General features: G+C 42.2%; 1 protein-coding gene across 3 annotated transcripts in view; it reads right to left on the bottom strand.

The window, feature by feature from the left end:
* The window catches only part of LOC126262264 (lachesin-like), a 950,831-nt gene that overhangs the window by 56,699 nt on the left and 879,521 nt on the right, over positions 1 to 14,611 (bottom strand). For 2 of the 3 annotated variants that reach the window (XM_049958762.1, XM_049958763.1), the window contains one exon: positions 7,757 to 7,834. The exons of the other annotated variant lie outside the window; for it this stretch is intronic. In XM_049958762.1, the coding sequence (XP_049814719.1) occupies positions 7,757 to 7,834 (78 nt within the window). The remainder of the gene's footprint in view (positions 1 to 7,756; positions 7,835 to 14,611) is intronic. 3 annotated transcript variants of the gene reach the window in all.

The following is a 14,611-nucleotide window of genomic DNA, read 5'->3' as shown; positions in this document are numbered from 1 at the left end:
AACCTTCGATACAGAGCCTCTTGAAACATCGAATACTTACGTCATATTTGTTACGGAAGCACCTACTGAACAAGAGCCAACAATTATTTGACGTTCCAATTCACTTAGCTCCAACATAATGCACTCTCAACTACACAGAACACTCTTCGGACCACGACTGACACTTCCAATGTATTGAGGAAATTTTACAAATAAAATGTTCAAATGTGTGTGAAATCTTATGGGACTTAACTGCTAAGGTCATCAGTCCCTAAGCTTACACACTACTTAACCTAAATTATCCTAAGGACAAACACACACACCCGTGCCCGAGGGAGGACTCGAATCTCCACCGGGACCAGCCTCACAGTCCATGACTGCAACGCCCGAGACCGCTCGGCTAATCCCGCGCGGCGAAATTTATAGGTGCCGTTCGTGATGATGTACAACAGAGGAGCCGGCTGGGGTAGCCGAGCGGTTCTGGGCGCTACAGTCTGGAATCGCGCGACCGCTACGGTCGCAGGTTCGAATCCTGCCCCGCGCATGGATGTGTGTGATGTCCTTAGGTTAGTTAGGTTTAAGTAGTGCTAAGTTCTAGGGGACTGATGACCTCAGCAGTTAAGTCCCATAGTGCTCAGAACCATTTGAACCATTTTGAATCTCATTGATGTGATGCCAAGAGGAAGTTCCATTATTTCAGAAGCATTTGTAAACACATTAACAAATCTCAAGACGCCCTTCCGGCGACTTCGGCGCCACTGCAACCCATGAGATGTTTTGCTGCAACACATAACACTCGGCTCCATACGTCTGAGGACTGTTGAACACATCGCAGAACAGGGCTGGGCAGTGTTACCCCATCCACTCTACAGCCCTGACCTAGCCCCCTCGACTCGCACTTGTTTGGGCCATTAAAGAATGCGATTTTGAGGACAATGAGGAGATGATTCACACAGTGAAACACTGGCTCCGCCACCAAGACAAGTATTCGGCATACACGCCGTTGTTTCACGCTGGGCAAAGAACTTAATGGACAGTATGTGTGTATAAAACACAATTCCTTTGTGTGTAGAAGTCTCATTACGTTCCATAAGGAATTGTTAAAGAAAATAAAAATGCGGTACATTACTTTCTGGGCGTCCGTCCCAGGTAGCTGTGTGGTCAGCGATACAGAATGTCAATGCTATGAGCCCGGGTTCGATCCCAGCTGTGTTGGAGATTTCCTCCACTCAAAGAGTGGGTGTTGTGTTGCTCTAAACGTCATTTCATCCATATCGACGGGCAAGTCGCCGAAGTGGCGTCACATCGAAAGACTTGCACCCGGCGAACGGTCTACCCGACGGGAGGTCCTAGCCACACTACATTTACATTTACTTTCTGGGAAACTCTTGTAGAAATGTTTTAGTTGTTTTAGCTTACGTAACTGTCTCTTAAGTTTGTCGGTGCTTTTTGGGACGTCTTGTGTAAATTTAGGGAAATAAATTATGGTTGGAGTGTGTGTTCAAGCATCCCCTGTGGATATGTAGGTAGATGTGGCACGGTAGAAGAGGGGACAAGTTACAGGTGGCAAGTCATAGGAAACAAGTCACAGGAGACAAATCACAGGAGCTGTTCTGCTCAGTGACTCAATTACTCGTACTATCAGCGTGTCCGGAGAACGTGCCTCACGTGAAGTGGGTCGACCGTAGTAGCGGCTTGGGAGAGGGAGGGGGGGGGGGGAGTGGGAGGGTGGCGAGCGACGGCAGTTGTCGGTCGCGGAGATTTCTTCGCCGCCACTCTGCGAGCTGCAAGCTGGCGCGGCACGGCCCCCGAGGGAGCGCTGCCAGGGAAGAGGGACACAAGGGCAGGGGGAAAAAAATGTGGAATGCGGGAGGGAGAGGAAGAAGGAGACGGAGAAGTCGGGACAGGGGGAGAGGCAGAGAGAGCAAGTGCGACTCGCAGGGAGGGGGACTCCAAATGAACATTCGCAATTAATGCTAAGTGGCGCGCAGCCGGGGTCGCCCGCCGGCTGGAGGAACTTTTCATTAAAGCCTCCGGCGTGCAAGGAGGGCGCGCGGTCTTCTCGTGTCAGCAGGCTGCAGGCTCCGCCAAATGTAGCGCCAGGCGCTGCCGCGGAGAGCGGCGGCCGGCACAAAAGTCGGGAAGCGGGGGCGGTTCGGCCGATAAGTCATGCATAAAATTAGAATGTAATGGGTCGCCCTTCCACGCCCGCCTGCAGGAGGAGACGGATGCCCGGCCGGTTGATCCGCCGAGGTTCCTCCGCGGCGCCGGATTGTCGCCTTTCCAGATTACTGCGCTTCCGCCGGGGGGACGTAATCTCTCCCTACCTTCCGGGGAGGGTACGAGCACTCGCTGCAGGAGTCTGCGGAATTAATAGCGAGGGCTGAGGAGAGCTAGCCTTGTTATGTTCAAGATTGTACACGTATTATTTCGTCTCCCATCGAGGGATCCATGCTACTCAGATAACGGCGTGAAGTAAACTTAACTAGCGCTACTCTTCCTTCCCTCCACCCTTCTCAGGCCTTATCACAAAAATGAGAATCTCTTCCTTTCAGTTGTATAACTTTGGTATTTTTAAATCTGTTCCTGTTATGGTTGGCTTGTGGTTACGGGCTACGGGGGCTGTTACTTTTAAGAGCTCTGAGTTGTGCTGCATATCTTTTTTTCAATTCCCTGCATGTTTGTCCCATGTATTCTGACTATGTGTTGAATGCCGGTTGACACAACAAAATTGCTTTTAGATACAGAGAGATGTGTTAATTCGCCAACCAAATTCATATTAACATCAGTTGATTCCACATAACAAGCTACGAGAGTGATGCTGTACAAGTGCCATATAAACGTATACATATCTCTATACAAGTGTACAATATTTAACACCTTACAGAACTTTAAAGGTAACACAAACATCTAAGAAGCAAGCTCGTCTACAAACACACACACACACACACAAGGAGGGGAGAGAGAGAGAGAGAGAGAGAGAGAGAGAGAGAGAGAGAGTGGAGAGAGAGAGAGACAGAGAGAGAGAGAGAGAGAGAGAGAGAGAGAGAGAGAGAGAGAAGATACAGGTGGGGGGGGGGGGATAAATAAAATTCAACGTCGGCACAGAACACATTTGAGAACAATTGAACACCGACTGGGATGGGACAAAAATTAACACTGTGACACTGCGTGCTGGTCAAGTGAAAAGAGTTTGTTACAAATAAATTCTCCAAAATGTGTGTATTACTTGTGTGTGGTTTTCAATAACTCATGAGTACTCACAAGGGAACCTCCCCATCGCACCCCCCTCAGATTTAGTTATAAGTTGGCACAGTGGACAGGCCTTGAAAAACTGAACACAGATCAATCGAGAAAACAGGAAGAAGTTGAGTGGAACTATGAAAAAATAAGCAAAATATACAAACTGAGTAGTCCATGCGAAGATAGGCAACATCAAGGATAGTTTGAACGCAGGAGCCCCGTGGTCCCGTGTTTAGCGTGAGCAGCTGCGGAATGAGAGGTCCTTGGTTCAAGTCTCCCCTCAAGTGAAACGTTTTTCTTTATTTTCACAAAGTTATGATCTGTCCATTCGTTCATTGACGTCTCTATTCACTGTAATAAGTTTAGTGTCTGTGTTTTGCGACCGCACCGCAAAACCGTGCGATTAGCAGACGAAAGGACGTGCATCTCCAATGGGAACCGAAAACATTTGATCGCAAGGTCATAGGTCAACCGATTCCTCCACGGGAAAACGCGTCTGATATATTCTATAAGACACTGGTGAGGGCATGTGCGTCACATGACAGGAATATGTTGTCGACCCACCTAACCTGTACACTTGGCGAATGGGTCAAAAGATTCTTCTACATTGCCCGATTTAGGTTTTCTTGTGGATGTGAGAATTACTCCCAAAAGAGTGATGAAAACATAAGAGTTTGTCACATAAACTGCAACAAATGAATCCAACAGTTTCACAGTCGCACACTTTTCCCTGTGCTCTGTCAAAAAACATATGTTTTTAACGTTTTCAAATTTTTCCGTGTGTATACCGTCAAATCCTGCATATGTCCAAGCAAATCTGAACGTCCTGGAATTTTGGATAGCGAAGTTGATTATGTGTGAGTGCCCGAACTTTGATAATTGTCTGAAAATAAAAAATAAAATTTTACACTCGAAGGAATACTTGAACCAAAGACCTCTCGTTCCGCAGCTGCTCACGCTAACCACGAGACCACGGCGCTCCTAAGCTCACAGGATCCTTGAAGTTGCCTATCTTCGCATGGACTACTCAGTTTGTATATTTTGCTTCTTTTTTTCATAGTTTCACACAATTTCTTCCTGTTTTCTCGATTGATCTGTGTTCAGTTTTTCAAGGCCTATCCACTGTGCCAACTTATAACTAAATCTGAGGGGGGTGCGATGGGGAGGTTCCCTTGTCAGAAGACAAAGGACCAGCCGTAGAAATAATAACAGAAAATAAATGCCAGAAATATTTTGACACAACAAAATTACATTTGATTATAGAATGATGTGTTGACTCGCCACCAAATTCACATTAACATCATTTTGTTGCTTATGAGTAGCTACCAGTGCCTGATAATGTGCAAGTGGTCCTGCATAGCCGCAAAATTTAAAGGAAAGGTAATGTCAGAAAAAAAGAAAAACCGTTTGTAAGCGTAATTTTGCATACATCAGCTATCGCTTACAATGCGTTTACATTTCACAAATCTGAATAAAGAAAACCCACTTATGATGCTGCAGATGTGCTGAAACATGTTTGGGTCACATGGAGAAGCAGCGTTTTGTATAACAGGAGGACATTATACCCAATAATCCTAACCCAGTGCTTTATTGACTGATAAGATCATACCAGACAAATCACAAAACATTTACTGAGTAAAAGTTCCACTATCTCTTAAAATGGAGAGGGGAAGAGAATTTGATAATCTAAACAGTGATGGACAAGAATGTTGCTGAAAATCTCTATGGCAAGGAATTACAGGTAAATATATTTCAGACAATACACCTCCTGATAGCGAAAGGCGAATAGTGAGATGTGTGGCAGAGACAGAGGATGTCAGAGAGAGTTTGGTACAGTTTGCACTTAAAAGAATCACACCTTCTAACTATTGGGAACGAATCATTAGCTTCGCTGTAAAGTGTGTGGAGTTCTTAAATTTCCTGTAATACATCGTAGACCAATCCTGAACCTCCGTTTCCTCAGGGAAATTCTCTTCCCGAATGAGCTACGCACAGCTCCTCTCCCTGCCACCTCTGCATTATAATGGATAATCCAAATACCTGAAATGCATGAAACTACGAGGAAAATTATATTCAAGGAAAGAGTCACCACATTCGTCACCACCAACACCACCACCACCACCACCATCATCATCATCACCGGCGTCATCGTTATCATTTCCTCTCGACATTTCTATGCATCTCATCTTCAGTTAGGGCATCGTCATGGTCTTTCAGCACCTGCAATCCAGCGAAGATCTTGGTGGGGTCACCTACCAGTAATTTGCCTGGCTACATTTTCCATCGACTTCATTTTAAACAGAGTTCTCCAATTTCTTTGTTATTCCGCACCCTGTAGTGATGCATGACATGAATTTCGCCTCTGCTATCTGTAAAATTCTCAGTTTCCTTATTTGCGTTACAGGTCCATGTCTCATTGCTAAAAGTCGGAGTCAGTAATACTTGCTGATAATAGACTTCCGATTTTAGACACACCGGAAAATTTGTACTGCAAATTTCATTGAATTTGAAAAAAGTTCTCCAAGCCCTTTTTACTTACTTTCATTGCCTTTTGGTTTCCTAAACTTCATTTTAGCTTACTTTCAAACATTTCTTATAAAGAATTTCGAGTATCTTTCGAAATTCAATTTCGCTGTAGACCAAGAATACCCCAAAAACAGCATACAAAAAATACATCAGATAAATTCACTAACACATTCTTCTTTCTCGTTTACGGATGTGAAAATTTTCTGTAAGGTTGCCAGTAAAATTTTAATCATCTGTAATCTGCTTACCTAACTCCTCTTTCAAGTCTAAATTACCTATTTGGCTTACAATGTTAACTGTAACTCTGATATGTACCAAAATGCCCCACAAAGTCCCGGGCACGTGTTGGCCGATTATGTCCGATTAACGTAACCGGTTGTGAAAATTAAAACATTTTTATACAGGAGCGAAGATAGTGACTGATATACAAATTAATTTGTCAAGTATAGTTTACGTTCTTTCACTCTACAGAAGATACGCTAGTTAAATGTTTCTTGGTTCTTTTAATAACCGATTTCGAGTATGTAGTGGAGTGTAATCTATTAATCATTAGTAGAGTCAGCCTCTCATCACAGGATTTAGTGGATCTCCTGACCCCGTGTCACGTGGCAAAAAGCGTATTTGCTGTTGAAGAACACAGTTTCCTGTGACCGAGACAGGAGGTGTGTGCGAGTGTGCTACAGAACAATAATTGTTACGACAGGTTATGGAAGGTCTCTTGAGGCTATTAGCGGGCCAGACAAACTCTGTGCCACAACTTTCTCTCAGTATGACGCTTAGCATAAACAATGTGTGGAATTATTTTTTTTCATTTGATACGACGAGTAATGATAACACAAATAAAAAACCTCCCGTTACTGGCCTGCATAGCATAATTTGTGGAAAATAAATTTGCAGTCGAAAGTGTAATGCAAATATCAGCGTATTACGGTGTGCGTACACTTTAATCAATCATCATTATTTACGAGCGACTTCCTTCAATTTGTTTCAGGTATTACCATAACATCCACTACCAGCGACTGGCTTATGAAATCTAAACTGGTCAGATTGTGGGAGTAAACATTAAAGTCGTGCCGCTCTAGCTACGAATCCAACGTTGAAAGTTTTTGTACGCTAATTTCTCATGAGGTCAGGGAACGTAAACTGTTATAACGCCACAAGGAATATTATTACAGTTCTCGCAACGGACCATTACAACATAACAACATAAGAAAACAATGGAAGCGATGCCGGTGTTTCGGTTTTTTTATTTTTACCATAGCTGTTACATGTGTAGCTGTGGAAGTGACTGCTGAAAAGTTTCTCGTCGAACATTTAAAAATACACTTTCTTCTGAACTATAGTTTACATAACATGAAATGTACTTACCAGTGAGCGCTGAGACACCTGTTTAGCTGCTGGATCTTCTACACTACAATGAATATGTATATAACAATGCACAAATCGAAATACCAGAGATGCTCTATCTAGGATTATCACATACATTTTATAAGTCATTCATCACGGCTATAAAATATACATAACCTAACGTTAACATAATAGTCATGTTAAATGCTAACTGTACAGTATGCAAAGAACAACAGCGACAGAACAGAAGATATGCTGCTGGGGAGGCATTGTTTGTTTCAAAGCGAAGCTCTTTGTCTAGCTAGGTCTAATGTTGTTTCTGTAATGTCTCGTTTTGTTTGTTTCTGTAGATGTTGTTCTGTTAATGGAACTTTCCCTCGGTACCCAGTCTGATCTGCTCAACCAAATCCAAAGACAATGTAAACTAGAAAGTGAAAGACAATCACTTGTGCAGGCGAGATTAACAAACAGTGAAGGGCAGTTTTTTATCTGCTGTGGTATTATTCACATCATGATTTTAGTGATTTGTATGCAGTACACTCGGTCGAGACCAACCCACACAGAACGCCAGAGACTGGCTGGTGAAACTGATAGTTGCGGAGCTGCTATGACGTGGTACCGAGGGGACGTCCGCGGGTGCCCATGCAAGCGGTCGGTTTACCTTTGTCCGAGTAATGCCCGCTGAGGGAGCTGTACACTGAGTTGTTCACGTCATTGCCGGATGGGTCCAACCCGTCATCTGCGAACACAGTCGTACCGTCCACGTCGGTATAAGCGCTGCCTTGCTAACAACGAGCAGAAGACCCGACCGAGACCCCACAGCTAGGTTTCCACCTTACATCTTTTATAATGTTCTCTCCGATTAACATATCAAGACAGAAATACATAAAGAACCAGAGACTGATGCTGCAATCAAGCCTCGTTAGTGATTACTCAACCTACACTACAAATTGGCCAAAAATCGTACAGGGATGTTTCCTGACCAGTTAGTGCTGCAGGTGCAGCGCGCTGTAACCCGATCCGCCAGTTCGTTAAAACGCTGGTTCGTTGAGTATGTCGGGGATTAATCCATTGGACTGTCCTGGATCGCCCTCTGCATCAGTACTGCGTGAAGCAACATTGTGACACGTAGGTAGCAATAGAGAATTATTTATTCTCATACCTCCACGGGCCATTACTTCCTCGTTCGAAAAATGATTACTGGGTTCAATAAGCACAGTACAGCAGTGCGAATTAAGGGAAATGAATCCAGGATAGAAACTACTTTCAGAAATTTCTCGTAGTTCCACATACTCCATTGTCTTATGTTATCAGTTAAATTCTGATCTTATGTCATTCGCAGGTGGTGCCAAATAGCTTATCAGTATTTTAAGACAAAAATTTCAGATCCACCAAGAGCTGCTAATGAAAAAAGTCTTTATTAATTATAGTTCGAGTTAATTTGTAATTTTTGGGTGTCAAAATTGTTTACAATATAATTTATTTGCTAGATCGCACATTCATACAAAGCTATGACCGGTTTCGATTGTGCTAACACTGTCTTTCCGTCCTTCCATACTTTGCATTTTATCTGTTACATTTTTTCGTAATTTATTGACGTACAGTGAAGTCATCGATGACACAACATCTGTTGCACGTAGTATTTTGATTGTTAAATTTGCTTGTAATATAGTGACATTCCCATACCAGTTAGTAGCCCGTTCATTAGGATAGTTGGTTTATCCACTTACATATTGTCCCAATATTTTACTCTTATTACTTGTGGACCTCTTTCACTACCGTAAATCAAATTACCAGATTCTTTTTCTAGTATTTTATTTTTATACGTAATTTTCGTTACATAATTGTGCGTATAGTGGTCTCCTCTAGCAGAAGAACGTTTGTCTCTATCTTAAGCGGTTCCATCATCGAAGACAAAGTAGTTTTAATGACTCAGTACTTGACTGTATAATATATCCCGAGCTACACACGGTAGCGATAGTGTCACTTTGTTTCCATTTTATATTGTAATTACTATAAGTAGAATTTTATGTGAACAAGATTTTTTCTGCTGTTTTAAATTTGTAAATGTTTACTGACACAATCGAAGCTGGTGATAACATTGTATAAATTTGCGATCTAGATAAATAAAGAAAAATATTGAAAAGAAAGATAACTCTTCCAAATGCTTGACCATTGACTTACAAAATTATTTACAGCTGGGATTGTTCTTCCTGAGGGATCAAATAAAATATAAACCATTCTTCATCATTACCACTGGTAGTAAAATGCAATGTTTTAATTTCAGTCATCATAATCAATGTCTTTCAAAAGCCTGCAACCACGTCGTTAATCTTTCCAATAATACAGCTCAGAACCAGCTAAGTGTTCCCATGCATGGCAGAGCGCATTTCAGGAAATGGGAATGAATTCCTGAAACGTTTCACGCTGTGCATGAAAAAGCGTAGCTGGTGCCGTGTTTCATTACTTGAATCAAAATCCAACAATATACAGTCAATAGTAAAATGCATTGTTGCAATTGATCTATCATTCGACACTCTCATAATCAGATTCTGTATGAAGGACACCACAGAAAGAACATTGCATTGTGCCTGCGGTACATAATTTTATGACACCTGTAGATAATCATCTGATCTAAGCAAGTAATACATAAAAAATTATTTCATCAGCAGCTGTTGGTTATGAAATTTGATTTATCTCATCTCATCTTCGCCGTATTTTCTGCTAAGTTATGACGTGTATTTTGAAGGCCGTAAATGTAGAAATTAGTTCTGATTTAAAGCCTAATGAATCTAGATCTTCTTGCTGAAAATTTTTCGTGATTTTATAGCAAGAAAACGATCCCATCATCAAAGTTTATTGAAGCACGGTAGGTCTTGTCACATCTAAGGAATAAGTAAAAACAGAAAAAATAAATACTGCCTAAATGGCCTTTACAAGTTAAAAATATGTTCTTCAGTTGAAAACTGATACATTGTTATTCCTAACAGTGCCAAAAATTGCATGTCTCAATAGAAAATCTGACATTAATGTCATCAGACGTTTTCTTTACCTACGTTTTAAATTGAACACCTTATGCAGTAAATACGAACGTTAAGGATCCTCACTGTGGGAACCAATCTCAAAAGCTTCTGTGGCAGTAGTCGGGTCTTCTGCGTTATACAAATGAGAACTGTTTGTAATGACACAATCTCTCTACAAGCAAACCACAGTCACTTTGCAACACGTCTCTCTGGTCTGAACAGAGTCCAGTCGCGGTCGACAGCTCCTCCAGCGCTTCGCGGGTCGTGGGTGACAGGCGCTACTCAGTGCAGGTGCAAGACAAGGCGAGGGCAGTCAGGCGTGCTCGTATCCGTGGGCGGCCGGTGGGCCCGAGGTGGGGGTGGAGCTCCAAGTGCGTGCAGTGGGCGTGGTCAGGCAGAGCAAGCGTCTCATGCCCAGCTACGGTCCTAACACTCTCTCTAGGCTATCTACGTCTGGCGGTGATCAAAAAGCGGAGTACGAAATTTACTATTCCTCATTAATCCTTAGCAGCGATGTTCAACATTTCCGAATACACAATACGAGATTTTATAGCAAATGTTATACACCTACTGTAAGTCGCTTAACTTTCTGTATGCTGATTTGATCTAATTTTTTTTGACAAAGGCATATGAAAGCCATACATCTTTCGTATTAACAGGAGACATGGAACTCAATAACACACAACGAGCCATCCGATTTCGAAAGACTATGTCTTATACGTGAATGAAGACAGAATCTTGAGGTGAATATTAAATTACCCACTGAAAATATAAGTTTACCTTGGCGCCAGTTGTAAGCTGCCAATTCGTGTGGACGTGAATAGGGGTACCCATGGTGCAGTCAGCTTGCGCTCTCGCTCTTTCATTACCCAATCTGCATCGAGTAATGATGGCAATAACACAGCAAGAAAAGCTGTTTTATATGTTAAATTTCAACAGGCGTACTAGCTGTGGGACCAGAGTTTGCTCGAGAGTACGGCAGTGCACTTCCTACATTGTAAGGTGGGGGTCTCACTGAGGCGATACAATATGTGATACGACACACTGTAGTAAGGCTTGTGCAATGCTACAGTTACTCGTGTGACGCTCATGTTCCTACAGGTGACAAGCAACAAGTTACAGTAGGTGGCAATGGCCTCGTGTGTGGCATGCTGCTGGCAGTCTTATGGCTTTCCTTCCAGCCTTAAAAATAATTTCGTCATGTTAGCTGCATTTCGTACACACTGTGTGACCTAAAATGCAACAAATGTAAACTAGTCAGCGACTAAGTTTTTCACAGCAAACATTTTACTTAATTTAGAAGTATAAGAATAACTATGGACAATAGAAAACAGAAAATCACTTCGTTAACAAGCTGCTAATCAGACTGTAAGATGAATGGGAAAAATTGCATGTCACAGAACTTGTGCAATTACAAAAACAGCGGTTTTTAATGTTTTATGTGAAAAGTAGAAGTTTTACTGAGAAAATAACTACAGAGATGGATGAATTATAGCTTCACATACACTAAACAATTTTTTAGGCTCATTGGATGATCTGAAATTTCCCTCCCAATCTACTGAACGACACATTTGCATGGAGTAACCAGCACTCCACGTTGCGCCAACCAGTACGACAGAGAATCGTGTTGGTGTTTGTATCGCTGTCGTCCCACTGCGGTGCAGTTAAGTCACTTCAACCATGCTTCTGCGGGGTACACCAGTGCGGGTTGGTTCTACAACGTATCATAAGTTGCATCACTTGTCGCATCGCATATCATATCTTATCAACTCTGTGAGAACCACACCTAAGGCAGTACAGAATACACCATTTGAGTCCAAGAACGTCTTATCTCACGGTATCTACTTTTTTGTGGAGGTTTGTGAAAAACTGCATCTATGCGTCTCCCCTTCCGATAAGTTTCGGTGAATCGCTTCAATGTGTAGCAACAGCAGTGAATGCAGTGTTTCTGCTCAGAAATGATCACAAAAGTGTGGGATGAGTTTGACTATTGTGTGGACGCTTGTCGCACGTCCAGTGGAAAGCATATCGATCATTTGGAAAGTTAAACGACAATGATAACCCTGAATATAATTGTAAAACCAACCTCAAGATTGTACATGTATGTGTGTAAGAGATGTAGCGTTGTAAGCCCATATGTCTCTTTTGAAAAGAAGTTAAAATTTACCCCAATTTTCTCTCTTGTCATGTAAAACATATAGTACTGGGAATTCAATGAATAGATTTGAACGACACTGTGCCTGATTCACAGTGGTGTGCTGGAAATTGTCTTCAGCAAGTTCTATGACTGACGACCGACATGGCTGGAAAACGAGGAAATTAGTTAATTTCGAAATATTTTTCGGTGTATACATATGGTTGTCTCTAACGCAAGATATCACTAATTTATGTCGTGTTTTTTGCACAATAGCCCTTGCTCCGGGAACTATCAAACACGTACTCATGTGCCAATTAGCTAGTTGAGGCTGTTGTAGTAATGCAAAAAGCCACTTAGGATTGCTGTAGGTGTGACATCAGTTAGAACGTCATGGCAACAGGCCGACAGCTCCTCTTTTTTTTGTAACGAAGGTTATGGCATGATCGTATTTCACTTGTGGGTACCGTCGGCCCAATAGATATTGAAAGTTCGCTTATTGAGCAGTTTAAGTGGAGTGGAATAGGAACTTTACGGTTATGTTTGTTAATGAATCAGGGACACTATGAAAAAATAACGTGTATATTAGTTATCAAATACTGCACTGTTTCAGTATTACGCATTTAATATAAACTCAAATCAATAACACTTAAAAAATTATCAATAAATTATGGCAGTCAATAATGGGTGTTTTTGTATGAACACTCTCGAAATTAGACAGATGCAGAATTACGTCAGCTGAGATGAAATTTCTCAGGGCAGTAAAACACTGCACACTAACGGACAAGTACGAAACACAAAAATTAAACAAGAGCTGCAAATATTCGATTTTGAAAGCAAAATTTAAAACAATATATGAAAGAAACTGGAGTAAGCATTTAGACAGAATGCAGCAACATCATCTGCCCGAAAACATCATGAATTAAAGCTATCTGGAAAATAATGTGTCGGAAATCCGAAGACAACATCGGAACTGGCTGTGATGAGGAAGGAATGTGTTACCGAAGGCGTGGAGAAGACATTTTTTCAAGGGGAGAGTGACAAAAACGGGACTGGTATTTTTTTGGCAAAGAATAATTAATAGGTGACTAGAACTTTACGAGTGTTCTTCCGTTTTGACTCTTGAGTCCTCTTTGGACTTGACAATCATGAAATAAGCAACACAAAAACGAACCTTTTATACTTCTCAATTTTCACTGTGGACAACCAATAGTTTTAGCGGACAGTTAGAATGTTTGCTAGAAGCGATGTGTTACATAGGGTCAGGAGCAAAACAATAGACAAAAAACACTGTTTATGAGAATATTAAATATCTCTCGGGCTTTAGGCAGGTAGTGAAAGACGTCGGACAAGAAACAGAACGACGAGCTGCAGAAAGTAAGTGAGTACTTAATTCTGTAATGAATGAATGTGAAAAAGTTGAATCATATAATACATTGTATTGGCATAGGTGTTGGGACTGAGACGCTGTTTCAGGAAAAACGGAAAAGAAAGATGAAGTAAAAGTAACCGAAAGAAATAAATTTCAAGAAGACGTGTAAGTTATGGCCTGCTACTGACAATTACTGCAACTTAAGACATTTCAAACTAGATATTAACTAGATGCTCACGTAAACATTCCATGAATGCATCTGTCGTACCATATGAGACTTATGTCCAACACTTCTTACCAAATATGCCTTCTAGAGGCACAGGAGAATATTTGTGGTACTGTGGCTGGAAGTGAGAAACTCTGAAACGGCGCAACTTTTAGCCTATTGGAGTACTACGGCTGTGAGCCGCTATGGAAAGTGGTTGAAGGATGGTGGAATAACGCGTTGGCCGTATGGTACTGGATTTCCACCGCTCATCACAAAACGTAGAGGTCGGAGCAACCCCCATTGTGTAATCCAGAATAGGCAGCAGTCTGTGACAGATATGACGACGGAGTACGATGCTGATACAGGCACTGGTGTTCTGGAGCATACCGTTCGCAGACCATTATTAAATATGGAGCTCCACATCACACGACCCCTACATGTTCCTCTGTTGACGTAACGACATCGTCAGTTACGACTGCGGTGAGCACAGCATCACCGAGCTTTCACCGTGGATTAATAGAAACGTGTCGCCTGTCGAACGAATGGCATTTCTTGTTACACCAGGTCAGTGTTCGGGGCTTTACACGCCTTCATCCAGGCGAATGGTTCCTTGAAACGTCCACCGCGCCACAGACGCAGGCTGGTGAGGCCAGAATTACGCTATGGGTCACACTGAGCTGGGCTGGCCTTTTATGGAACTTACGGTAGCACTCGGAGACACCATAACAGCAGTGAACTACGTGAACATTGCTGCGGATCGCCTGCATCCCTTCACGGTT

The sequence above is a fragment of the Schistocerca nitens genome, chromosome 6 (assembly GCF_023898315.1).
Source record: "Schistocerca nitens isolate TAMUIC-IGC-003100 chromosome 6, iqSchNite1.1, whole genome shotgun sequence".
In the NCBI taxonomy this organism is placed as follows: Eukaryota; Metazoa; Arthropoda; class Insecta; order Orthoptera; family Acrididae; genus Schistocerca; species Schistocerca nitens.
The sequence above is the reverse complement of the archived record's forward strand: the minus strand, read 5'-3'. Positions and strand labels throughout refer to the sequence as shown.